The sequence below is a fragment of the Lynx rufus genome, unplaced genomic scaffold (genome assembly GCF_022079265.1).
Source record: "Lynx rufus isolate CCGP_SWC_20201006 ecotype Redwood Valley unplaced genomic scaffold, mLynRuf1.p SCAF_7, whole genome shotgun sequence".
Lineage (NCBI taxonomy): Eukaryota > Metazoa > Chordata > Mammalia > Carnivora > Felidae > Lynx > Lynx rufus.
The window spans coordinates 47,029,004-47,055,480 of NW_025814889.1; the positions used below are offsets into that span (position 1 = coordinate 47,029,004).

At 42.8% G+C, this 26,477-nt stretch overlaps 1 protein-coding gene across 1 annotated transcript in view; it reads left to right on the forward strand.

Moving 5' to 3' along the window:
• The first annotated feature begins 1,064 nt into the window (after positions 1 to 1,064).
• FAM234B (family with sequence similarity 234 member B) overlaps positions 1,065 to 26,477 on the forward strand; it is a 35,468-nt gene continuing 10,055 nt past the window's right edge. Inside the window, exons 1-9 of the mRNA XM_047067114.1 lie at positions 1,065 to 1,112; positions 11,773 to 12,171; positions 15,318 to 15,416; positions 19,005 to 19,193; positions 20,244 to 20,374; positions 23,986 to 24,133; positions 24,493 to 24,634; positions 25,637 to 25,780; positions 25,943 to 26,024. Of these exons, the coding sequence (XP_046923070.1) occupies positions 1,076 to 1,112; positions 11,773 to 12,171; positions 15,318 to 15,416; positions 19,005 to 19,193; positions 20,244 to 20,374; positions 23,986 to 24,133; positions 24,493 to 24,634; positions 25,637 to 25,780; positions 25,943 to 26,024 (1,371 nt within the window). The 5' untranslated portion in view covers positions 1,065 to 1,075. The remainder of the gene's footprint in view (positions 1,113 to 11,772; positions 12,172 to 15,317; positions 15,417 to 19,004; positions 19,194 to 20,243; positions 20,375 to 23,985; positions 24,134 to 24,492; positions 24,635 to 25,636; positions 25,781 to 25,942; positions 26,025 to 26,477) is intronic.

Here is a 26,477-nt window from a genome sequence, read left to right on the forward strand (position 1 = left end):
TGAGGCAGAGAGAGATTAAGCAAGAAGCCCTAGATCTGGCAGCTAGGAAATGGTGGAGTCGGGATTCAAACTCAGTGGCCTGTCCCCAGACTCTGTGCCCTATCAGAGTCCATGACATGTTTTTGAGTGGAAAAGGGTGATGGGATGTGAATTACACCCACAGGATACCCACTGACAGTTTCTCATGGGAATGAGGCAGAGTCCAAGAGAGAGGTATCTTAGAGCTTTTGTTTGACACTAAGAAGTCACATCATCTTTCTAGATCTTAGTTTTCTGTTCAGAGAAACAGGAGGGTGGACTAGGTGACCTCTAAGACCCGTCCCAAGTCTAAGATAAATAACATCTTCAGCAATCCTGCGCTAAAATGCTGATCTCTTGGTGCCTGTGGGGAAGAAGCAGGTCAGTTCCTGCTTCCTACACCCTTCAAGCCAGAAGCTGCAGGGTAGAGTGTCCAGTAGATACCTGGGAAGAACTGGAAACACCAGACGGGGGTTAGAGGCCTAAGAAACCTCACCCTTTACCTAAGAAACATAAAGAAACACATTTACTAAGCGCTTACTGTGTGCCCTGTGTCTTAAACAGATTATCTAATTCTCACAATAAGCCTGTGAATTAGGTAGGGTCTCCATTTAAAAAACGAAGCTGAAGCTTAGTCATGCCAAGTGACTTGACCAAGATGGCCCAGCTGGCAAGGTATGCAGGTAGGATTCAAATCCCGTCTAACTCCAAAGCCCAGGCTCATTTCACAACCAGTGCCTGCTTTAATACCTGCTATCTCATTCCATTCTCACTGCAAGCCTCCGGGGTAGTTATTATTTCCCCATTTCACTGAGCAGGAAAGTGAGACTCGGAGCAGTGAAGTGACTTGCCGGGAAAAGGATCTGGCTCCGAGTGGGCGGGAGGAGAGCGGGCAGAAGCGTGCACGTGGACTCCGGTGCCGCAACCCCGCGCCTCCCCGGGTTCCGCTCTGCCTCGCGGCTCCCACCTTCCCTGGTCCCAGTCCCGCGCACGGCCCGCTGCGAACTACACTTCCCGGCAGGACGTGGGCGCGCGCACGCGCACCGGGGCCTCCGCCATGGCGACTGTGCTGTCCAGGGCGCTCAAGCTCCCGGGTAAGGAGTCGCAGCCTCGCGACCACCCTGCTCCTGCGGACCCTGGGGAGACTGGGAGGCGAGGCGCTGGAGGCGAAGCCGGTCGGGGCCTGGCCCCAGCCCCAGCGTAGATGCAGGCGCGCGGAGGCGAGCCGGTGCAGCCCCCACGGGCTGGGGGTCTGTCACCACCAGGGGGCGAGAGGGGCGCCAGGCTGGTCGGGGGTCGCGGGCGCGGGGCGAGCTTGGGAGACTCAAGGGAGGGAGCGCTGGAGGCGCGCGGGGCTGGTGGCCTGGAGCAGGCGGGCGTTGCTTCGAGGGCGGCAGTCAGAGCGCGCGTCGCCGCCATCCCAAAGGGAGGGCTGGTGAGGGGAGCATCCTTTCCTGAGCGCCGCGGACCACATACCGCAGGGTCCCCAGCTCTTTCTGTCTTGGGCTGGCCCTGCGGGCGAGGGGGGACAGGAGCTGCAGGACAGCGGGCCACCCTCTGGAGCAGCCTCTCCACTTAATGACAACACTGACGCAGCCATAAGGTAAGCGGGACAGGTGTTTACCCCTTCTGATTTACAGAAGAGGAAAATGAGAGTTACTTGGCTAATTGACTTGTCCCAAGGTCGCAAAAACGGCATTGGAAACGCCTGGACTAGAACCTCTGGGGTCTCTTGATTCTAGATCCTGGGGTTTGATTCCTATTGATCAGCCTCTGGCTCTCAAGGCTAAGTATTGAGGAGGGGAAGGATTTGGCCCCTGAAAGTTGAAGATAAATTGTGGAATGTTCTTTAAGGAGGCACACTGGTAGTGTCGACAACTTCTAGAGCTAATTCAGTACTTTGGGCAGCAGCTTCAAGTTTTTAAAAATTTTCGCTTAAACCTCCAGAATGGGACTGTGCCGCTACAAGCTTGCTTTTTTAAAATTTTTTTTTCTTTTCCAACGTTTTATTTATTTTTGGGACAGAGAGAGACAGAGCATGAACGGGGGAGGGGCAGAGAGAGAGGGAGACACAGAATCGGAAACAGGCTCCAGGCTCTGAGCCATCAGCCCAGAGCCCGACGCGGGGCTCGAACTCCCGGACCGCGAGATCGTGACCTGGCTGAAGTGGGACGCTTAACCCACTGCGCCACCCAGGCGCCCCAAGCTTGCTTTTTTAAATAAAAGTATATTTGTCCTGCCCAAATAAATTTTAAACATTAAGCTGCAAACATGTATTTGCTGATACGGTGATAGTGGGAAAAGCAGGGTTAGTAGGAAAAACAGTTGCTTTCACTGGCATCAGAAGAAAGGGCTAGTTTGGTGTCTGGTGGATAATCCAGCCTACGGCATCACAGGGTGCATCACAGGGACTTTATTCTAAAGGAGCTTCCAGCCTGCTGCCACATTGTGCCATGGATGACACTGGGTTGGGTATGAATTTGCATTTCTGTCCCCAGACTTCATGACCTGAGACATTTTTCCCCCGACATGGGCTCATTAGAACATTTGAAGGAACATTGATAATATCTGTCTTGGAATGTGTATGTAACATTGGAATGAAGTGGGGGATGGATGTGTGCCTTTACCTGCAGGATTAGTTTTTTTTTTGTTTGTTTTTTTTTTTTTTTAAGAGAATGCAGAGAGGGTACAAGCGGGGGAGAGGGGCAGAGAGAGAGAGAATCTTAAGCAGACTCCACACCGAGCTGGACGTGGGGCTCGATCCCACGACCCTGGGATCATGACCTGAGCCGAAATCAAAAGTTAGACACTAAACCGACTGAGCCACCCAGGCGCCCCAGGATTAATTAACTTTAAAGAGAGTACCTTTGTATATCCTTAGTGTAGGATGATATCCTCTCTAAGGATAATGAGATGTCAGACATATTTAGATTTATTTCTTTTAAGTTCCTTTTCTTTTTTTCCAGCATAGATAATTATTCTTCTCTAAGGATGGGAATGCAAGAAAAACGCTTTTGAAACTCTTGAGCTCTTTTGCATTCTCACATCGTAAGGCTGTGACACTATCCTCCCTGGAGTATTCAGTTGCAGTAACTCAGTCAGCTGACAGGGTAGGGAAAGTATAGTCTGGTCCTTGGGTCTGTGTTTGAACAGCGCCTTGGACCTGAAGAGACAGGTATGTTCCATACTTTTTAAGGCCCGGGTGCAATGGCCATGTGTTCTTTTCGATGATGTGGGTTGTGGTTTCTTTTGTTTGTTTTTGTTAGTACTTTTGCTTGTCTCCCTTTTGTCGTTTCTCCCCACTGCCCCAAATACAATTTTTAGTTTTTATATTAGGTAGAAGTTGCCTTCTTAATAACTTTTTTTTGGATTTCTTGTGATTGGGACTGTGAGGCTGTTATCCAGTTTGGGCTACTGTGTTATGTTACCTTAGTTAACATCGTCTCTTTTTTTTTAAACCGAAGTCTAATTGACATATCCTATTAGTTTTAGGTATACAACGTAATGATTCGATATTTGTATATATTGCAAAATGATCACCACAGTGACATCCTCACTATTTCTATGTGTAAGAAAGCAGACTAGAATGGTAACTAAGAGCATGACACAGCTTTGGGTTCAAGTCCAGTGTTTACCAGATTGGTTATTTAATCTTTTTAAGCTTTAGTTTGTTCATGTGTCGTAATACTATTATTATGGAAAATTCTTTAGGTACTGCACACTCTGCTTCATATTTACCTCATGGGGTTATTTGGCTTAAAATTTTTTGGGGGGCGCCTGGGTGGCTCAGTTGGTTAAGCTTCTGACTTCAGCTCAGGTCATCATCTTGCGGTCTGTGAGTTCGAGCCCTGCGTCAGGCTCTGTGCTGACAGCTCAGAGCCTGGAGCCTGTTTCAGATTCTGTGTCTCCCCCTCTCTCTGACTCTCCCCCGTTCATGCTCTGACTCTCTCTGTCTCAAAAATACATAAATGTTAAAAAAAAAATAAAAAAAATTTTTTTTCAAAGTTTATTTATTTTTGAGAGAGAGAGAGAGTGCGAGCTGGAGAGAGGCGAGAGAGAGGGAGACACAGAATCTGAAGCAGGCTCCAGGTTCCGTGCTGTCAGCACAGAGCCGGATACGGGGCATGAGCCCATGAACCGTGAGATCATGACCTGAGCCGAAGTTGGATGCTTAACTGACTGAGCCACCCAGGCGCCCCGGGATTATTTGTCTTAGTAGAAGAAATGGATGTACTGAAGAGGTTTGTTATTATTCAGTAAGTGTTAGTTCTTATTATCATCTTTGTTGGCACCAGGCTCATTTAGGAATGTGCTTCCTGAAGGAAGGCCTAATGTAACAGTCAGCTAATGACAGATGTCATCAAGTTGGTGAAGAAAGGACAGTTGCTTGGAATCTATTTCAGTCTCTTACCCTTCCACTAAGCCCAAGATGGAAAGATGTTTGGCTCACATGCATATGATAGGGTAAATTAGTAACAGAAGGACAATGTGACATTCATAAAGCAGCCTGTGGAACAACTTATCTTAAGTAAGTATTTTTTTTAGTCCATTTTAAAGTTTGAAGGTCAAAGCCTGAAAGGTATATCAGAGCGCAATGTTACTGTAACGATTTGTTTTATTATGTGTAATTTAGAATCGTTATGGGCCCTGGATAATCTAATCTATGATGTGATTTACCTTTAATTGCAGTAGAGTGTAGTCTATGTATAGTACATATCACAGAATGGTGTGTTTTACACCATATTTTCCTGAACATACCTGGGGAAGATACAGTTGCACTTCCTTCATGTTTTCCTCTGTACCATTTTGGGAATGCTGTTTAACTGGCATCCTCAGTCTTCCTAAGGTGAAAAGCGATAGCTGTGGAAAGCTCATTTATATTGATACATTATGAAATCAGTATCCTCTCCTTTATTCTTTGAAAACCTTTCATTGATTAAAAATATGGGTGGTGGCTGTAATCAGTAGAGAAAAGAGTGCTAAAGTGCCCTGCCTTCTGAAGTGTGGATTTGATCATGATTATAACTTCAGGCAAGTTGGTGTACTTTATACTTCACAATCCCTTGTCTTTCTGTGACAGATAGCAAACATATTTACATAGGAGTTCTCTGATCAAGTTTATAGTCTGGAATAATTAAGCTGGGCTTTGTGTAATGTCTGGAAAAATACACTATCTTTTGATAATATAGGTTACTGATAAGAAGTTAGCCTGATTATTTTATTTTATTTTTAAAATTTACATCCAAGTTAGTTAGCATATAGTACAACAATGATTTCAGGAGTAGATTTCTTAATGCCCCTTACCCATTTAGCCCATCCCCCCTCCCACAACCCCTCCAGTAACCCTCTGTTTAGGAGTCTCTTATGTTTTGTCCCCTTTCCTGTTTTTATGTTGTTTTTGCTTCCCTTCCCTTATGCTTATCTGTTTTATATCTTAAATTCCACATATGTGTGAAGTCATACGATATTTGTCCTTCTCTAATTTCAGTTAGCATAATATCCTCTAGTTCCATCCATGTAGTTGCAAATGGCAAGATTTCATTCTTTTTGATTGCTGAGTAATACTCCATTGTGTGTGTGTGTGTGTGTGTGTGTGTGTGTGTGTGTGTGTATACACCACATCTTCTTTATTCATTCATCCGTAGATGGACATTTGGGCTCTTTCCATACTTTGGCTATTGTTAATAGTGCTGCTGTAAGCATTGGGGTGCATGTGCCCCTTCAAAACCCTACAACCCAGCAATTGCACTACTAAGTTAGCCTGGTTTTTGTTCCCATCTTTAGTGACTGGATTCTCTTTCCCTTGGCTTGGCTGCTCATATATGATTCTTTTTTTGTTCTTGAAGTTTAGCCCCTTTTTTGCAATATATTTCAGTATTGATTACTCTGTATCAGTTTTTCTTGGGGCTCAGTGTACCCTTTACCATTTTGGGTCTTGCTATATTACAGGAGCTTGTTTGGCATGTCTTTTAATTATTGTTTTTTGTTCCATTTTCTTTTCCGTTGTCTTCTCCAGTTATGCATATATTGGGTCACTTTTGCTGTCCGTATCTATGCCTTTTTAGTCTTCTTGAAAGCCTTGATCTTTTCCATGGGAGACCTCAAAACCAGACTGCCTGGATTTGAATGCTTGCATTATTGCTTACTTGCTGTTTAACTGTGGGCCCAGTTACTTAAACTTCAGTTTCTTCATCTTGAAAATGGAGATAATAATGTTTCTGTCTCCAAAAGTTGTTATGAAGATTGCAGAGATAAGGCAGTAAAAGGGTGTGGAAGAGGGCATACTAAGTGCTTGGAACTACCAGCCATTCTTGTTTCCATTTCATTTTGCTTGATTTTCCACCAGTCTGCCTTTTATATCTCGGACTCTTTTCAGCCATGTCTGCCCGTTTGCTTATTCCACTAAGGGTATCTTTTCTAAACTTGTTTTATTAATTTTTCCATTGTTTTTCCGAGCCCTGCTTGTTTACTTCTCATCTTCTCTATTCAGTTGTCCTTTATTCTTAGAAATATTATGTGTGTGTGTGTGTGTGTACTCTTATTTCAGAGAAACTGTTTTCTTTAATTTCTTGGATTCCCTGGGGAAGTATCTGTTCATTATTTCTTCCATTTTGTGGCATAATTTGTCCAGCATTGGTTCCTCAGTAGATTTTGTTGGCTGTTTCTTTGTAACTTCTTTCTTGAATATTTGCAGAACTTTGAAGTATCTCATAGAATAAGTACTAATGATGGCTTCTTTCTGATTATAAATCATATTTAATGGTCATTTGTTTTATAGCTAGCTCTTGGCTGACATGCAGGCAGAGGCTGGGGGAGTGAGCCAGGGCAGTTAGAAGCTAGAATTTAATCTACTTGGGCCCCAGCCTGTTTAAAAAAAAAAAAAAATCCCCCTCTTCAGGTCTGACTGTCTACAGCTACTTTTCTTACCTGCCAGGCTGACAGCCTGCTTCCTGTAAACATAGAAGCCTTTCTCATTTACTCGTACCTTGCTTTTGAGTCTATGGTGTTGAATGGGGCCCATCGATGCCTTTGGGACCCCAGACTTGGTCTTTCTAAGCAAGAAATAACCAGTTTGGCTATATATCCATGGAACAAGGGAGGTAATACAATTGATTGGTTAGGATTGTGAATTCTGTAGTCAGATTGCCTGAATTTGAATCCTGGCTCTCTTTCTCCCTAGTTCTGTGATCTTATGCAACTTATCTCTCTATATTTTCATTTCTTGTTGGTAAAATGGGAATAACAACAACAACAACAACAACGATACCTACCTTCCAGGGTTGTCATGAGGATGGAATGAATTAACATGTACATGCTTGGACCAGTGCCCAGGATAGTAGGCACTCCTACTTTTCAGTTAGCATCATTGCCATCATCTTTATTGTTGTCATTATTAACTCTGTGAACTCTGCTCACTGGTGGGGACCTGAGATGCATGTATCTACTCTTAGTGTGCTTCCTCAATAGGATACAAGTTTTGCTGCATTTGGCAACAATTTTTCATAAATTGTAGTTTGGGAATGTGGTTGTTTTCTTTTCTCCCATTTTATTACACCCCTCCCTCCACCCCCCAGTTTTTAGGATGAATACTGACAGAAATGCTTTCCTTTGCTATCATCAACTGGAAGTATATAGTATTTTACAGAGACCATTTCAAGAGCAGCTGATTTTCAAAGGATGCTTGCAAATTAGTTTTATAGGTTTAGTAAAGATTTTACTAGTTTCTGTAGCATATGCAGCCAAGTTCTCTTCCTGCCTGTGATAGTGTGTGACATCATAAAATGCATTTCTTTTAAACTGTTTTGTTAGCCAATATTTTAGTAAGGGTTTTACTTTGACTGTTTTAGACTGGTATATTTGTTGCAAGGTGGCAACTGACAAGGTTGAATTTAGTAAGTATCAATGCTAAATTTTTCACTTGATGCTAAAAATCCAATTGTACCGTTATATAAGATGACCTGAGTGTATGTAGACAATACTTGGGAGTTTGAGTTGAATCAGTTGTGTGATGTGACTGCCAAGAAAGCTGGCAAGATATTAGGTTACAGTAATCGAATTGTAGCATATTCTCTAGATTAGGGAGGACATGGTTCTGCCCTCCGCTGGCCTGGTCAGACTGCACCCTGGGGATTGTATCCAGTTCCAAGAACCATACTTTAAGAAGCACTGACATATCACATTGTGTCCAGAGCAGAGCGACCAGGATGTTGAGGACACGTGAAACGGTGCTTCTTCAAGTGATGAGTTGAAGGAGGTGGAGACGTTTAACCTGGGGAAGACAAGATTGGGCAGTTGGGAGAAATAATGCCAACAGTAATAATAGAAGCTGAAATCTGTTGACTGCAACTATAAGCCAGACCCTAAGGACCATGCATATGTTATCTTATTTAATCCTCAAAAATAGTTGCATGAGGTGGGAAACATAATTGCCCCATTTCAGAAATGGGGAGAATAAGGCTTACTAAAGCTGAGAAATTAATTGAGGTCACATGATTAAAAAGAGATGGAGCCAAGATTTGACTCTGTCTGTCTGCCTGTAAAGACTTGAACTCTTAAACACCATGCCATACTTTTCTTATGACTGGTGTCTTCACGTTTTGAAGGACTTGCATGTGGAAGAGGGGTCCCAGAAGTTAGAACTAGGGCAGATAATCGGCAAATGGCCAGAAACAGATTCTCGAATCAGTGTATGGAACTGCTTTCTGGATTGGAGGGCAGTGAGTTTCCCTCATACTGCTTATGTTCAGGTGTATGCTGAGTGACTGCATGGTGGGTGTTTGATTTCCTCTTTGTTAGATATAGTCTTTTTTTTTTTTTAATTAAAAAAATTTAAAATCATGGTAAAGTACACATAAAAGTCACCCTCTCAACCATTTTTAAATGCACGTTTAAAATGTAACCAATTTTAAATGTAGTATTGTTAAGCATATTCACATTGTTGTGCAACCAGTGTCTAGAACTTTGTCTAGCAAAGCTGAAGCTCTGTAAGGCATCCCCCGCTCTTTGATAGTTTGCATTATGTCCCTTTGCTTTTATGGAAGACCTGTGTCAGTGCCTATTTTCACTAACCTAAAGAAATCCAAAGAGGATTTTCGCTTTTGTGAAAAAAGGCAAAAAGTGAAAAGAGCATTCGGTGCTTGTTTTGCAGCAAGTCATTAGAGAGGCAGCGCTCACCCCAGCCGTGGGAGGGGTCCCGCCGAGCTGCTTGCCTGGGAACCACCCTCAGCATCTCAGCCCCAAGCCGCCAGGGCTTTGAACTGTGTCTGGGGGCATCTGTGCTTTATCCCAACTTATTTTGTGCATCCATTAGCAAGATGTGCCCTGAGGTATCAGAAAAGCCTAGGAGAGGTTATTGCTTGGGTCTGGGAAAGCTCAAAAAATTTTTCCATATTAATTAATGATAATTGCTTCTTTGTTTTATGCTATTACAGCTTAGGAGGATTTTGACAGGAATACTCTAGTTTTTGATAGTGAGGGAAACCTGTACCCATTAAATAATAACAACTCCCCATTTACCCATACTCCCAGGCCCTGGAAACTACATTCTAATTTGTTTCTATGAATTTGATTAATCTAGATAAATATCTCATATAAGAATCATACAGTGTCTCTGTTTATTTCACTTAGCATAATACCTTCAAGGTTCGTCTGTATTATATAGCATGTTAGAGTTTCTTTACTTTTTAAGGTGGGATAGTAATCCATGGGATGTATATATCACATTTTGAATCCCATCAGGTATATCCTTTTAGTTAAAAAAATTTTTCGTTTTAAGTTTTAGAGTTAATATTATTATAACAGCCTATGGTTCTGTTTGCAGATTATTATAACTAAAATTATATGGGACAGTTAGAAAATGGGGTACCCTAATTAATAAAATAATTTGGTTCACGGAGTAGATATATAAATTGTAGAAGATTAGCTTAAAACCTGTACTGACTTTATAGCATAATTTGGAAATACTATTTTGAATTAAATTCCTAATAATTGGTCTATTTTCTTACAATTTGTGCCTTTACAAGACAAATCCAATATTTGTTGATAAAATGAATAGCTTTGAAAGTGAAAATACATAGGAGTGTCTAGTTAATAGAATGCCAGTTTGCTCAGTATCTTCTGTGTTTTTTTTTTGTAAAATACTTAATGTTATAAAGTATGTCTGTGTAATGTTTATTTTTTTAATAAAATATTTATTGATTTTCTGTGTACCAAGCACTAAGCTTTACACTAAAGATTTTACTTCCCATATTGGTTTCTATATAGTGTTTTATTGCTTCATATTATGTCTTGAGTAAATGAGACATAATATATGGAGTGACATCACCAAGATCACAGTGACAAGAGGGAGAGATCAACATCAAGAGTTTTTCTTTTTTCCTTTTTAATTAACTGGGTCGTATTTTCTTTTTTATATTTCTTTTTTAAACACGATTGATTGATTGATTGATTGATTGATTGATGGAGGGGAGAGTTGGGGAGAGGGGCAGAAGGAAAGAGAGAAAATCTTAAGCAGGCTCCATGCTCAGCATGGAATCTGACAGGGGCCTGATGTGGGGCTTGATCCCACGATGCTGGGATCATGACCTGAGCTGAAATCAAGAGTCAGACGCTCGACTGACTGAGCCTAGGTGCCCCTTTACATTTCTTCTTAATAAAAGCTTTAACAATGGAGTTTATGTTCGTACAATTTACCATGTAATTTCTAACACTGGAAATTTTTTCTTGGTTTTTGCATGGTGATAGCATGAACTAAAGGCATAAAAGCAGTTAGTCATTGGCGGTGAGGGTCAAGGAGTGGCTTGGGAGCAAGTGTTGCTTCAGCTCTCCTATAATTTTCACCTGTCAGCCACCCCGAATAAATGTAGAGTTTAAGTAAAAATAGGGCGCTTGTTGTGTAAGCCAGCTTTGAGAAAAATCCTTTACCGCTGCATTCCTGCTTGATCCCACCCCTCCTAAAATACTTGCTCAGAATAGCATTTGTAAAGGTAAACAGTGTTTACTGAAACATGTACTGACAGGGCTTTAGAATCATAGGAAGTTTCTCAGAAGTGAGTTTTCAGGTGACAGTGTTCTACTTTGCAAGCTGTTTCTGTGGAGACCATTAGGAAGCCATGAATATCCGACTGTGAGAAGCAGTGCCCAGAGAACGATTCTTCTGAAGTTTAGGCAAGTTCCAGGAAGGATTGGAACATCACAGATCTAAGAAAATCAAAGGAAATCTGCACATAAGGCATATGGAAGGTTGATATAAGAGCTATGTCTTTCTTTAGTGAGATTCACACAAATTAAGAGTTTTTTTTTTAAAACTAAAAAGGTACCAAAGCATAAGAGACTCTTAAAAACTGAGAACAAACTGAGGGTTGATGGGGGGTGGGAGGGAGGGGAGGGTGGGTGATGGGTATTGAGGAGGGCACCTGTTGGGATGAGCACTGGGTGTTGTATGGAAACCAATTTGACAATAAATTTCATATATTGAAAAAAAAAACTAAAAAGGTATTTGAAATTTGCCACTTTGTTTCTTTTCCAATTTTTTAAAGTCATAAAAGCAATAATTTTAGAACACTGATTTTCTTTCCCCCCATTCTTTCCCCATTTTGCTGGCATCTGTTTTATAGATAGCCATCAAGATTTAAGTTTGTAAACTTAAGTTATTTTGTTTTCTGTGTTTTCTTTTAGCTGTTCACAGTTGCCATGTAATTGTTGAGGGTTTCTCCTTCCTAGTTCTTCCTGACATTCCGTCTTTCTGTGTTTCAGGGAAGAAAAGTCCAGATCTAGGGGAGTATGACCCCCTCACACAGGCCGACAGTGACGAGAGCGAGGATGACCTTGTGCTCAACTTGCAGCAGAAGAATGGAGGGGTCAAAAACGGGAAGAGCCCTCTGGGAGAAGTGCCAGAACCTGACTCAGATGCTGAGGCTGTGGGGGCTGCAAAGCCGCATCTTTCAGAAGTCACCACAGAGGGGTATCCCTCAGAACCTCTTGGGGGCCTGGAGCAGAAGGCAACCTCTTCCATCGTGTCTTACGTACGCACATCTGTCTTCCTGCTAACTTTGGTCATCTCCATGATCCTGGTGCTCGTATGTGCTTTCCTGATCCCCTGTCCCCCCAGAGATTTGCACAGCACTTGGAGCCGCCACCTGGGCCCCCAGAGAGGTGAGTTGCAGGATTTCCAGCCCCAATTGTGGAAAACTTCAAGTTTACATGTAATTTTGTAAAACTTCTGTAAAACTGTATGCTGATGACGTTGAAAATTCCCTCCAGGTCTTTACAAATAAATATGTGTCATATAGCATTCCTCTCCCTGTGTGTGGAGGTGGTTAGGAGGTTAAAACTGGAAATAAAACAAAAAGATTGATACAGCTCCAGAAGCTTGGGAAGGTCGCTGCTCTGTTGTGTTTCTATTGGCGTTGGTCTTAATTAGATGCAGATAGGACAGAGCATTGGTTTGCTGGGTCCTTGCAGTGCAGCCAACACTGTCAGGGGAGAGCAAAGCTGTGAGACGGGCTATTTACAGAGAAAAGTAAGGCTCAAGGCCTGGCCAGACCAGAGGCCAGGGCTTTGTAGGACCCTCAGGCATTTGTCGATTATAGGAGCCTCACCCAATTTGAATTTTGAAATAATTTCTTTCAAGTAAAGTCGACTTGCTTTCTTGCGGTAAGTTTTCTTTCTTGCTCCTAATGGTTAGGTTGGTGCCACCCAAGTAATTCTAGCTATTTTGTCTCATTCTGGGGCAGGTTTCTTTAAAACAGCTTGTTCTGGGTCCAGAATGCGATTCCATCTGAGCTGTGAGTGCCAAACAGTCCTGTCTTTTATGAACTGCCTTGGGGTGCGGGGGTTCAGAACACCACCCCAAAATATGTCGCAGCAAACAAAATATTGTTTATTTTGAGTTGAAGGCACATGAATAGCAGCAGATGCAAGAAGGGCACTCTGACCTTGACCTTTAATTCTTCCCTGAAGCAGGAGATGAAACTCCTATGTGAAAGATGCCCTCCCAGTACCAGGAGGAAAGAAGCATTCTAATCAACAGAGACAGGGGGTTGAGGCTGAGGGAAGTCTGTGCAAACAGAGACCTTGTTAAAATAACTCTTCTCTTCTTTTAGTCTCTTTAGACGTGTTAGCTCCCTTCCCATGGCTACCACTCTTTGTTCAACCTAGTACGTAAGCACTTCTCCAGGTCTTTATTTTTCTGTGGGGGCTCCCACGTACATGTGAAATTTCATTCAGTGAACGTTGAGTCCTTTTGTCACGTCAGTCTGTCTTCTTAACCGGTTATCTCATTATGTTTTATTACTCAGTCCCAGCTAGGAACCCTAAGAAGGTAGAGGAGAAATTTTCCCTCCCCTACAATACTCCCAAACCCCTACATCATCTTCGTTTAGAAATATTTTACCTCTGACACTTCACTAATTTTAGTTGATTTAGCTTCTGATGAGTTCTGTGTTCTCACCTTTACTTTCTCTTAAGGCAAGACTGGGTAGATGTGACGTATGCTGTATTCCCACCACACAGGATATCTCTCCCTGTCTTCCTTTTTTAAAAGATTTCAATTTATTAACAAAATTTTTTTTTTATTTTATAGAGAGAGAGAGCTCAAGTAGGGGCGAAGGGCAGAGGGGGAGAGAGAGAGAGAAAGAGAGAGAGTGAGAGAGAAAGAGAGTGAGAGAATCTTAAGCAGGCAGGCTTCACACTCAGCTCAGAGCCCAGAGCCCAACACAGGGCTCGATCCCATGACCCTGTGATCATGACCTGAGCTGAAATCAAGAGTTGGATGCTCAACTGACTGAGCCACCCAGGCACACCTCTTCCTTCCTTTTTTGATGATTCTAAGTGAGCTCTTATAATATTTGTATATGTGGTAAGGCTAGGAACAAATCACTGATGTATCCACCACCGAGTTTAAGAAATAAGACATTATAAAGACCGTTGAAATCTCCATGTGTCCCTCCTCACCAAAGCCACCTCTCCCTGCCGGAGTTCTACTGCCCTGAGTTTTGTGTCATTATTTCTTTACTTTTCTTTAAAGTTTTACCACATGGTAAAGTAATTTTTCCCATTTTGAACTTTGTATAAATGTAATTAAGCAGGCTTCTGTGACTTGTTTTTTCTTTTTGTTTAGCATGTTTATAAAATGCTTTTTGACATTCATCAATATTGATATACTGTAACTGGACCTTACTCATTTTCATCACTGATTTCCCATGGTATGATTATCCCATGATTTATTGATTCATTTTACTGTTGATAAACATTTAGGCGACTTCTATTTTTTAAAAAATGAATAATGCTGTTAAGAAGATTCTTGTACATGTTTGCTGATGCAGTGTGTGAGCATTTCTCTAGAGCATTAACCTGTGAGTGACACTGCTGGGTCATAAGGTGTGCGTGTGTTCAATTTACGTTAAATTATTTTCCATAGTGGTTGTACCAATTTACACTTCCACCAGCTGTGCATGAGTTCTCTCCAACTTTGGCAGGTGTCCTCTGACTCCACACTGTTGAGGGGTAGGGTGGCACTATCTATTTGTGACCGCTCAGTGGGAAGCCCAGACTCCCTGCTAGGCCTCTGCTGACACCACCCAGGCAGGGGCAGCACGAGCTGCCTCATTCATGCCAGGTAGGGGTAAAACTATAGGCTTCCCTTGTGTGTGTGGAGGGCACTAGGCAGGGATGAAAGTCCTGGCTCCCCACCTGGCCTTCTCCGATGTGACCTTGGTTGGGGTGGGGGAAGGGTGCCTTATTACAGCTGGGCAAAGTGGAACTCTATGCTCTCACTTGGCCTTTGCTGTGGGGGTGGGGTGGGGGCACAGTTCTATCTGTATGGTGTTTGGTTGGTGTAGAACACTTGTCTTCTAAAACTTTCCTGTCTTGCTATGCTGTTCCTTTCCTGGTCCTTTGGCTAGGGGAGCCAGCTTTTCTTGGACCTTTTTTGTCTGTACCTGCTGGCATTTCTGGTTGCCAGCTTCTGCAGCACCTCGTCTGGGACATTTCAGGCCAAAAGAAAGCCCAGGGGAGTCATCACCTTGTCATTCCTTGGGTTTTGCAATCTCTAGCCATGCTACCTTCTCTGCGCCTTCCAGAGTCTTCTTACATTTGTTTTCTCAGTAATGCCTGGGGACTTGAGCTGCACTTAGAAGAATAGGCAGTACTGTGTGTACTCTGTCTTATCTAGGAACCAGAAGTCTGCCTATTTTTTAGGGAGGTGCTGGCAGTGCTCTGTGTCTGTTCCCTTTGTAACCTGGGAGAACTGGTTTGTGGTGACTTAACTCAGGACTTTTTTGTTTTTATGTGTTCATCAGGTGGGGACCTGTCTCCGTTGGAATTGGCTGATGTGAATGGAGATGGCCTGCGTGATGTACTTCTCTCCTTCGTAACTTCAAGGAATGGGAGTGCGGTCGGTAAGAGACATGTCTTATAGAGGCTGCTACAGGAGAAGTTCATTGATTGGAGGGGCTGTGAACTAAGAGAAAACAGAGGGTTGTCTCCAGAAGGGCACTATAGAAAAGGATCTGGAGTCAATAGAAAGTCACCATGGGTCTATCATATGTGACTAACCTTATTGGAAAGCTCCTGTGTGTAAGCAAAGCTCATTTCAAGAATCATGGAGAGGGGCGCCTAGGTGGCGCAGTCGGTTAAGCGTCCGACTTCAGCCAGGTCACGATCTCGCGGTCCGTGAGTTCGAGCCCCGCGTCAGGCTCTGGGCGGATGGCTCGGAGCCTGGAGCCTGTTTCCGATTCTGTGTCTCCCTCTCTCTCTGCCCCTCCCCCGTTCATGCTCTGTCTTTCTCTGTCCCAAAAATAAATAAAAACGTTGAAAAAAAAATTAAAAAAAAAAAAAAAGAATCATGGAGAGTTGTAGCTGGAAGAACTTTTAGTGGGTCGCCCAGTCCCATAATACAGAAGCTGAGATCCAGAGAGGAGGTGACTTGTCTACACACCAATGAACAGCATTAGTTCCCAGGGTTCTTGAGTTTTCTCCTGGCCAATTTTCCATTGCTTCTTAGATTATAGTAAATGCTAATCCAATCCGACCTTCCTATCCCCAGCAGAAAGCTTCTGTTCATGTTCTAACATATTTTTACACACATATATCTTGGCCAGGTGCTTTCTTTTTACTCCTGTTTAGTCCTCTCTCATTCTCTCTGGTCTCCCACCCTGCTCTCTGCACTGGAAGGCCAACCAGTAGGCATTATGTCAACAGGCTACCTTGCTTACCAACTTCTGATTGGGTTTGGCCAATAGGAAGCACAGGCAAGAAGTTGGAGGAGAGGAAGAGAGTGAGGGGAGGGTATTTATTCCCTTGGCTCCCTCCCTGCCAGGGTGAACTCAGGCTGGCTACATCCTTGATCATAGGTCACATCCTCTCTTAAGGTGGTCTTCTCATAGGACTTTCTTTTTTGGGATTTCAGGAATCACTTCCTCTCCTGTCTCTTTGTGTCTGGGAGTGGTAACAGTTCTAAGGGGTTGTACTATCCCTTGTGGTTTGTCTGTACCCAGACCACAACTTTGTAAACAGTCTCTTTATTAAACCTTACCACAACTTAACCTGATTGAGTGTGTGATATATGTCAACTACAAAAAAAAAAAAAAAAAAAAAAGTTGCATTTTCATTGTAGGTACATGGGGGCTTCTGGTTTGTCCTATAGCATCCATTAAAGTGGATTCAAACTGTAGTCTGTAAACTGATACAGGAACTCTGGTTTGAGGCTGAGGATGCCTTAGTAGCTACTTTTTAATCATCCAGGCCCTGGAATAAACATCTAGGTATGTTTTAGGGAATGCTAAGCTGCCCTCTTCTCTGACATTATTAGAAAAAAACTTTCTGGGTCTTGTGTAATCTGTAGAAGCAATTTAGGAATAGATCTGTTTGCAGAGAGAAACTTCAGCCTAGAGGGTTGACTTTTGACTTTAATTGACTTTTATATGATTGAACTTTAATTACATTTTTTTGGTCTATGACTATTAGCCTTTGAAGTAAAAATTTTCCCTATCCCCTTTTAGATTTGGAGACTTTGTTTTAGTTATTGTTTTACACAGATTGCTATAATGGCAAGGCCATGGGTTTGGGCACAATGCAGACTAGCCTGATTTTGTTACAGATGATGAAAACACTGGAGCTAACATATGGTACTTCTTGTGTACTATACACTGGTGTAAGTGTATAACATGTTATGAACAAATTTATCTCTCAACATAATCCTGTGGGGTAGACTAATATCCCCCTGTTCCCCATTTACATATGGGGAAACCGACATAGGGAGTTTGAGGAACTTGGCAAAGTCCCATAGCTGGTAAATGGTAGAGCTGGGATCAAACTGTATAGCTGAGAGTCTCTGGAGTTCACATCCGTGACCCTTATGTCAAACTGCTGTGCCCATAACCCCAGCCAGTGGGTTCAAAGATCTGTGCCACTGAGCACAAGAAGGGTTATGTTATTTATTTACTTATTTATTTATTCATTTGTGCATCCATTTATTCAACAACTATGAATTGAATACCTGCTGTGCACCTTACATAGAGCTGTGCCAGTCATATTGAGCTAAACAAGATGAATGTGGTCTCTGCCTCAAGGAGCCATAGTCTGGTGGGGAAGGGATAACCCATTACCACCTGGAAAAAGATGATTCAGAGAACTGATCTGGAGTCTCAGAGGGTCCTTAAGGAGGAAGGACAGCACAGTATATTAATCACAGCAACGCTGGGAAGTCCGGAAGCTAACATATGTTACTGTAATTTGTCATGTGTATCAATGCTTCTGGCAACAGGGTCTGAAACAGTGAGCCACAGCTTGTCTCTTGTTTTTTGGTTGTATATTTAATTAGCAGTGCTGAGGAATAGGTACAGGGAAGCTCTAAAACTTAATTACTTTGTCCATATTGGTTGTTGCTGGAAGTGGAAAGTGTTGAGATGAGTCAGCATCCCTATCCTGAAAGTGAATGTAAAACTGGCAAGAGAGAAAGTTGTTATTCTAATTGTTAATTAAGTGACATAAAGGATTATTTACTAAAGAGATGAGCTACTCTGATCCCTTACCAGCTGTCCTTGAACATAGACATTAAGTTTTCCCAAGTATTCTTTCCTGACTGGGGCTATATCAGCTGATTCCATGGGAGTCTAGACCAGGAAGGCCTACTGATCATTGCTACGTGTAATCTTCAGGATTTTATTTTTAAAATGTTTTACTTTTTCTGCTCTCAGGGAGCACTTGCTAGCGATGATTAGAACTCAGGTATTTCTTTTCTTTTCTTTTTTTCCAAGTTTATTTATTTATTTTGAGAGAGAAAGAGAGAGCAGGGGAGGGGCAGAGAGAGGGGAAGAGAGAGGATCCCAAGGAGGCTCCACACTGTCAGCACAGAGCCCGATGTAGGGCTCGATCTCATGAACCATGAGATCATGACCTGATCTGAAATGAAGAGTCGGAGGCTTTGCTGACTGAGCCACCCCAGCATCTCAGAACTCAGGTATTTCTTTGCCCCTGCTCTGTGCATGTTCTAGCTCAGTCTGACTTTTCTGAGCATGCCTTACCCTCTTGATTGCTTTTGTTCTCCGCAGTGACTTTCCCATGTTCTAGATTTTGCTCCTGTCTTTTATTCAGCAAACAATTGGTTGCTGTGTGTGCTAGGTGCTTTGTGAGGCACTGAGGATACAGAAATTAATGTGACAGTCTTTATCCTTACGAGTGTTGCTATTTAGTGGGGGCTGAGGTGACGGACATGTAAACAAGTGTGTTGGGGGAGGTGCAGCATGCACACAAGGTGGCCCGGAGGAGGTCCACAACCTCTTGTCCTACGTGAGAAGTGTGTTGGGCAGATGTGAGAGGAACTCTGTTGTTGAGACTTGGAGCCAGAAATATGGGAAGGAGCAGAATACGCAGGTGTGAGGTGCTGCTTCGGCACCATTTACTTTTGGTTTTCTGGCCTCCTTCTCACCTGTACTGTTTATCTTCTCTGTCTCCTTTCTTTTCTTGTATCTCTCGAGTGCTTTTAGGTGTCTCAAGGCCAGCTGCTATCCTTGTGTGCCTTTCGGGGATGAATGGCAGCACACTCTGGTTGAGTCCCCTCCCCGAGGAGGCCCGAGATATTACATGTTTGGATCTGATACCAGGAAGCGTGGCTGAAACCATCTGCCTCGTGACAGGGACGCATAAGATGTTCAGTGCGTTCAATGCGACATCAGGTAAAGATCACTTTCCACAAAAGCCTCTGTTCCAGTGAGTCACAGTCTCTGGTCAGAACAGTCTCGTGTGGAAGGGGCCTTTCCACTGTCGCATGATGGAAAATCTGATTTTACTACTTGGGAAGGTGAGTATTAAGATAGATAGAGAAAGGGTTTGAATAGATTGAGTAATAGATCCACAGTTAAACCTGTTTGGTGTTAGGTTGGGGCTAAACTGAATTGCCCAAACAGAAACTACCCTGAGGCTTTTGGTTTCCAGTCTTCCTGCTGTGTACAAAAGACAGCCAAGCTCTGTCTCTTGTATCTGATATATACGGGGTCCCTGTGTAAACTTGGCCATTAACCACCTCAGCAAAGGTCAGGGAAGAAACTAAGGTTTGTTGATGCATGTTGATTTGGCCTTTTGACTTCTTATTATACTCAGACATCCATGACACAAGGAGTGAAAGAGAATCAAATATAATGAAGGCCCCCGACACCACCATAAGTGTACTGCTTATTAACACCTTGGACTCGAGCGAAGCTGAATGAATGCATAGCAACCTTCCCAGTTTTAGAGGTTGGAGTTTGGTAGTGGGGTAACTTTGAGTGAAAAAAATTTAAATGTGAGTTAACTCCAGAAGTGAAGTCATTTTGAAAACCTCCTACAATTTCCCTGCTCATGTGAACATGTGGTAGCGGGAGGGAGACTTGGTCTGGCTGGCTGCCCTTGGATGTTTCCTTAATAGTTGTAATAATCTCTTACAGATCAGTTTCTCTGCCCCAGACAAGTGGGCTCCTCTTTCTTGAAGAGACTTCAGCACTTCTATTTTATCTAAAAAATCTAGGCATGAAGTTATCACACAGGTTTATGAGTCAGACACTTGAGGATTTCAGCTTACACTCCCTGCTCCGTTTGTCCCCTGTAAGATAAAAACTAAAAAAGTAAGGAAGAGCTGCTGTCTGTCGTTTGCCCATTGGGTTTCTCTTTTCTGATCTGGGAGCATGGCGTCTGCCTTTTCCAGAGTCCGAAAGCTGTAAATTGTGATCAGCCTCTTTGCCCTCCCCTAGGGAAAGCCATTTGGACTTTAAACCCAAACTACTTATCCAACGGTACCCTGGCTGCCCCAGGGGTGGTGCTGCCAGACTTGGATGAAGATGGTGTTCGAGATCTTGTAGTCCTGGCCATTGGGGAATTGCAGGTATGCCCTATATTAAATGGTCTGTGTTTCTCATAGGAAATGTTCCAACTTTAGTCAGCTCCTAGTGTTGTTATTATAAATGCTGCTCGAAACCTTTTTACGAGGGCTTGGGTTTAAGCAAGTAGTCTTTGTGAGATTTAATGAATAAATTACGATCATGAACTCGTTTTCCCCGGCAGCCTCATTATGTTCCCATTGACTGTGACATGGTAGAGCTCTGGAGCCAAATAGGTCTGTGTTTCAATTTGTGCTCTGCTGTAGCTGTGTGGCCGTGGGCAAGCCATGGGATCCAGCTGGGCCCTGGACATGGGAAGGTTCTGTCTACTCACAGGATTGTTGTGAAAGTTGGAACTAATGTATTTAAGTGCCTCACGTAGTGCCTATTGGACCATGTGTTTGTGTTGTTAGTTATGTATACTTAATTTTTATTTTACATAAAACAGTAAGATAGGCTGATAGTTCATGTACATAGAGCATGTTGTAAATTGAATAAGTAATAACAACAATGACCTAAGAAAGGATAGTTGTAACGCAGGCTATGATAATACAGACTTTGAGTCTAGTACGTTGGTCCTTAAATTACGCTTCTCAATTCTGCTTTATTGGACCTGTGGGGTACTGGAACTAGTTATTCTGTGCACAGTTAAAATAATAGTAGTTTTCCCTCCTGATTCACAGGAAAGAATATGTTAACGAACAGATTTATCTCAACTTTAAGTTTTTACTCCTAAAGCTTTTCCTCAAGCTTGTGTCAGAGTTCCTCTAAGTCTTTTTCTCAGACTTCCTATGTGAGTTTGCCAGGAACAATTGGCAGATAATATTTGTGGAAAACTGTGGATGTAGATGATTTTGCTTTATTTGGTAGCATATGTTAATTTTTAGTAGACCTTGTGTTTGCTGCTGTGATTTTTGTAATGCATATGCGTGGAGTATAGTTATAAAATCTGCAAGTAAAATTATTTAGAATAGCGTGAAATCTATCAGTGTTTTATGTTTTCTGCCAGGAGCACCAGAGACTAACTGAAAGTGCTTCACCAATCACAAGTGTTGAGGAGCACTGCTCTAGGACACCTGGCGATACTTTTGTAAGATGAAAACAAAGAAGTTAGATAAATTTCTGAAGGCTAGTTTGTTTTAAGGGTGCTTTCTGTTAGTTTTTCTTCAGCTAGCCAGTTGGTCTCAAAGTAGATTGAACCCAAAACTCAACTATTGTTTACATAACCTTTTTTATTACAGTCATTGTGAAGAAAGAGACCAGGGTGTAGGGAAATTTTTGAAGACTATGCCCATCAGGGAGTGATTATCTGAAGGTGCCAAAGTGGAAAGTATGGGGAGTTTCTTTTCAATGGAAGTATGGTTAGCAGAGGCATAGCAAGAAATTGAAAAAGTTTCTGTATCCTGGATAAGTTTAAAAATCTCGGCCTTAATACCCCATTTGGCTTCTTATTAGCCAGAGGTGGTTGACAGGCTAGAGCTTCTGGCTTCTAAGGACCCTCCGTAGTGAGGTGGCCTCTATTAGAGGAATTAGCTTCTTGTCTGCTCCAACTCTGTGCTTTTTTTTTTTTTTTTTTTGTCTTAACCAAACAGCAAAAAAAGTGTATCACCCAACTTGTGTCACAGAATTATTTACACATTCTGCCTGAAAAGTTGATAGATGGTTGATAGATGGTTGGTAGATTAAAAAAATCTTAGTGAAGCAATGGGTTTACAGCAGTAGCCTCATCTTTCTACTGACCTCTCTTGACCATGATGCCAGCAACAAAGAACCTGGGAAACTTAAGCTGGTTTACTCTAAGCTACAGTATAGAAGGCTCTCTCTTCTTGAGGAATAGAACATACGAGGTCTATGACTTAGAGTGACTCTGTTCTTAGATCTGGGTTTAGAATGAGGTGGGCTTGGGACAGTGGGACCTGGTTTGGGGTGAGAGGAACTGATCTGGTCTAGAACAGTTTGGATCTTCTAGGTGGGAAGCCATGTGGTGAACCCTCTTCCACTGTGCTATAGTCTGATACGGTATTCTAGACACATTGGCATCCATACTCTCCATGAGTACTCAGGCTAATGGGAATATCACTGATTTGTAAGGCAGTTCATTTCATTTTTGGTCAGGTCAAGAAAATTCTGTCACATTGGTGAGAATTCTGTTTTCTCATAGCTTCTACTCACTGTTCCAGCTTCAGCCCCACAGAGCTACTCTGAAAGAATCTAATCCTCTTTCTACATGCTTTCATGTAGGCCTATTAGCCCTTAGCCTCGTCCCACTACACCTGCTACTCTAAGGCTACCCCCATTCTTATACTGTACTCTGTACAAAATGAAGTCTAGACCCCTCTCTTTCTTGCTTTCTTTTCCTTTGCACTCCATTTTATCCATATCTCTTTTAAAATGTGGTACCCATATCTGAAAACAATATTCTATTTGTGATATATCCAGTTTTACCAGCATAGGGAAATTATTACTTCTTTAGATATAGGCTTTATATTTCTATTAATGCAGCTGAAGATTGCGATAGCCTTTCTAAGATTTAGTTTTTGTTTATAATCCGTTAAAGCACCCACACCTCTTACTTAATCAACTCATTAGTGGCCCCATTTCTTCTTTCAGATTTTGACCCATCTTCCAAGCCTAAGACTTCTTTGAATTTTGAGTTTGTCATATAGCATATTAGCTATCACTTTCAGTTCCGTGATAAGCTTGAGATAAGCTATTCATTCAAGTCTTTGATGAGAATGATTAGTAGCAATGGGATAATGGCAGAGTGCTGTGACATCCCACCAAAAGTCTCCCTCTGGATTGGCATTGACTCTTACTCTAGGTGCACTGAAAACCATATCTTTTTATCTTGTCCAGAAGAATTCATGATGCTAAACTTCGTCAAAAGCTTTACTTAAGTCAGGATATCATTACAATCCTCATATTGTAGTGACCGGTGACTCTATTGCTAAAGAAAACCCTTTAGGGCAGGGTTGACAAACTGACCTGCAGGCCAGATTTGGCCCACTGCTTGTTTTTCTAAAGTTTTATTGGAGCACAGTCATGCCTCTTCATTTATTATTATCGATGGCTGCTCTCACACTGTGGTGGTTGACTAGTTGCTACAGAAATCATCTGAGTTGCAAAACCTAAAATATCCACCTTTTGACTCTTCACAGGATAGGTTTGCTGATCTCTGCTTGAGGGTTGATAGTGGCCAGGCTAGACATGTAATGTTATGATGGGAGAGACTGCCCGTGTTGATTTTAGTTGGGACCAAATATTACTGGGGATTTCTGGGTATGAGAATAGAGACCCAGCAGTCAGCTGTCCTACACTTAGCTCTCGGCTAGAACTCTGTGCCTCAGAAGACTGTTAATCAGCAACAACCATGCTTCAGAGAAATTGCCTGAGCTACCATGAAGATGCTTTTTGCACATATCTAACAAGGAATGGGACATTGGCTTCATTTTCTTGCTTCCAGGGAAAAAAAGGGAAGCAGGTTTGGCTTTGTGCTGTGCAACTTTGGGAAGTGTTTCTGAACCCTTAGCTAATCAGAGCGCAGTGACTTCTGTAGAAGCTACTTGATTAGGAGACGATATGACATCTATTGACTCCCGTTTTTTTGCTTCTTCAGCCAGATCTGTGCTTTCTGCTGGTGTCTGGCCGGACAGGGAGTCCGGTGGGCCGACCTGTGAAGTACAACATCGTGGGCGTGGGGAATCTGATTGGTCCTCAGGTTTACGTCACCACAAATGGGGCTGTCTATATCCTTTTTGGCTTTGGTAAGAATTAAGTGTAGTTTTGCTGCTGTTCCCCATCTGTGTGTGTGCGTTAGGCCTCCCTTTTGAGACAATGAAAGCTCGGAATTGCTGTCACCAGCCCTATTGCCCCCTCCTGTCCCAGGGGCCTCTCACTCTCCCCCACCCATGGCGGGTTATTAACTCTGCTTTTCTCAGCTGCCTTCTCCAAAGACTGTGCAGCATCTGCTTAATCACTTCTCCAGTTACTCCATGTTGGATATGTACTGGGTGGGCTATATTAGACCCATCTGATTCGGCTCTGTGTCTCTTGCTCAGATCCTCACCCTGGGAGAGTTCTAGTAAATTCAACTTCTCAGTGTTGGTTCTTCCTGTGGTGCTAGGAAATATCCAAGCTGTCGCCCTGCGGGACATTTTTGTTCAGGCCCAAAATCGAGACAGCTTACCACCTTCTCTGCAGATAGAAGAGCCAGAATGGGAGAAGCGAAGATCTATCAACCTGTCTGAGCTCATTGACATTTACAGGTAGGGCAGATGTCTAACTTTGTCACAGTGAGATCTGAGATCGCATGTGTTATGGAGTCTCCAAGTTTGGTTGGGCTGGTGAATAAGTGGGCAGAAGTTTGGGGGGAAACAGTGCTGCCCTTAATATACCATCTTCTGGTCTGGTGAGTTAGAAACTTTCTTTTCTTGGTAACATAATGTGTTGATAGCTATGTGTTGGGGATCATGATTTGTGATCACTCTGCACATAGGTTGCAAAGAAGGATATTTGTTTAGGGTTCTGAGAGTGGGATAGGTGAGACTGGGAACCCTTCAGGTAGGGAGACAGATTTATTTAAAATGCCTGCTTGTAAAACTGTGCTGAAGCATCTGCCCTACTCTTTTTCTGTGTTTTTCTCTTAGTTAAAAACTCATTTTGGCAGAAGCAAGGCTAGCATCCATGAAATCTTATTTTTTATTTTTGTTTATTTCTTAATCCAAAGCATGCCATTTTCCACATGGAGTGGATTTTACCCATTTAACCCCAGGCCTGGATGGTAATTGTCTTCATTCTATTCTGTCAGAAGTTTCAAATCATTTTCTAGCATTTTCTCTGGCAGTATCACATTGTTTCAGTCAGTTTGGCAGTTGTTAAATAGAATCGCCCCAGTTGTCCAGACAGAGAAATAATTTGATGCAGTGTCAAGTGAGTTGCTGTCCAAGCTTAGTGACAGTTTCAGGCCTCCTGTCCAGGTTTCCATCCGCCTTCCTTGCCATTATCCTTGGCTCTGTTATCTTTCCCAGGGCGTCTAACATCAGAGATACGGCTCTGCAGCGCTTCTCCTGGGAGTTCCTTTTGAACTTGCGTGAATTCTCTAGGGATGTTTGGTTTCTAAACTGAGATTCCCTGGAATGACAGAGTGCCCACCTGATGAGATAATGGTGGGAGATGAATACAAGAGTACCAAGACCAAAAGCCCAAGCTGGTGGGTTGGGAATCTCATCCCAGCTGGAGGCTAACTGTTGGGCTCTTGTTTAATTCAGTGATGGTGTCGAGCTACTCCAGATGGTGAAGGCACCTGATTCCAACTGCAGCAACCTCCTGATTACAGCCAGACAAGGCCTTGTCCTGCTGCGGGGGCAAAATCTGACACCTTCCTGGACATTGAGCCTGCAAGGCCTGCACAGGTTTGCAGCGTGTTCCTCTGTGTGTTTGTCGTTCTGATCCGCTTTCCCATGTGTCAAAATTCTCAGGACAATTGCTTGATATGTGGGGCAATGCAGGAGAAGAGAATTCCTTGTTTTCCTCTTCTTCTTATTCACCACTGATCACTGTGTTCTCATTTGCAGCCAGCCTACTCCTGGGTATTTCACTGATGATCAGACGTTAGACTTCCTTCTACAGATACAGGATGGAGTTGGGATGAAAAAGGTAAAACTTTGGGACTCAAATCAATTGAAACATATATAAGGTATATATGTTGTGTCCAGCCATATGCTAGGCCCTGTGAGAAATAAAAAGAACCTAAAATTTGGTCCCTTCCTTCAGAGAACTCAAACTCTGGCTGATGGATAAAATGAAAACTCACAATTCGGTGCTACAATCTATAGCATTGGAAGCCTGTCTAGCTAACTTCCTTCCTGTACATGAGTTCCCACTTCTGGATTCTTTTTTTTTTCCTTTTTAAAAAAATTTTTTTTTGGGGCGCCTGGGTGGCTCAGTCGGTTAAGCGGCCGACTTTGGCTCAGGTCATGATCTCGCGGTCCGTGAGTTCGAGCCCCGCGTCAGGCTCTGTGCTGACAGCTCAGAGCCTGGAGCCTGTTTCAGATTCTGTGTCTCCCTCTCTCTGACCCTCCCCCGTTCATGCTTTGTCTCTCTCTGTCT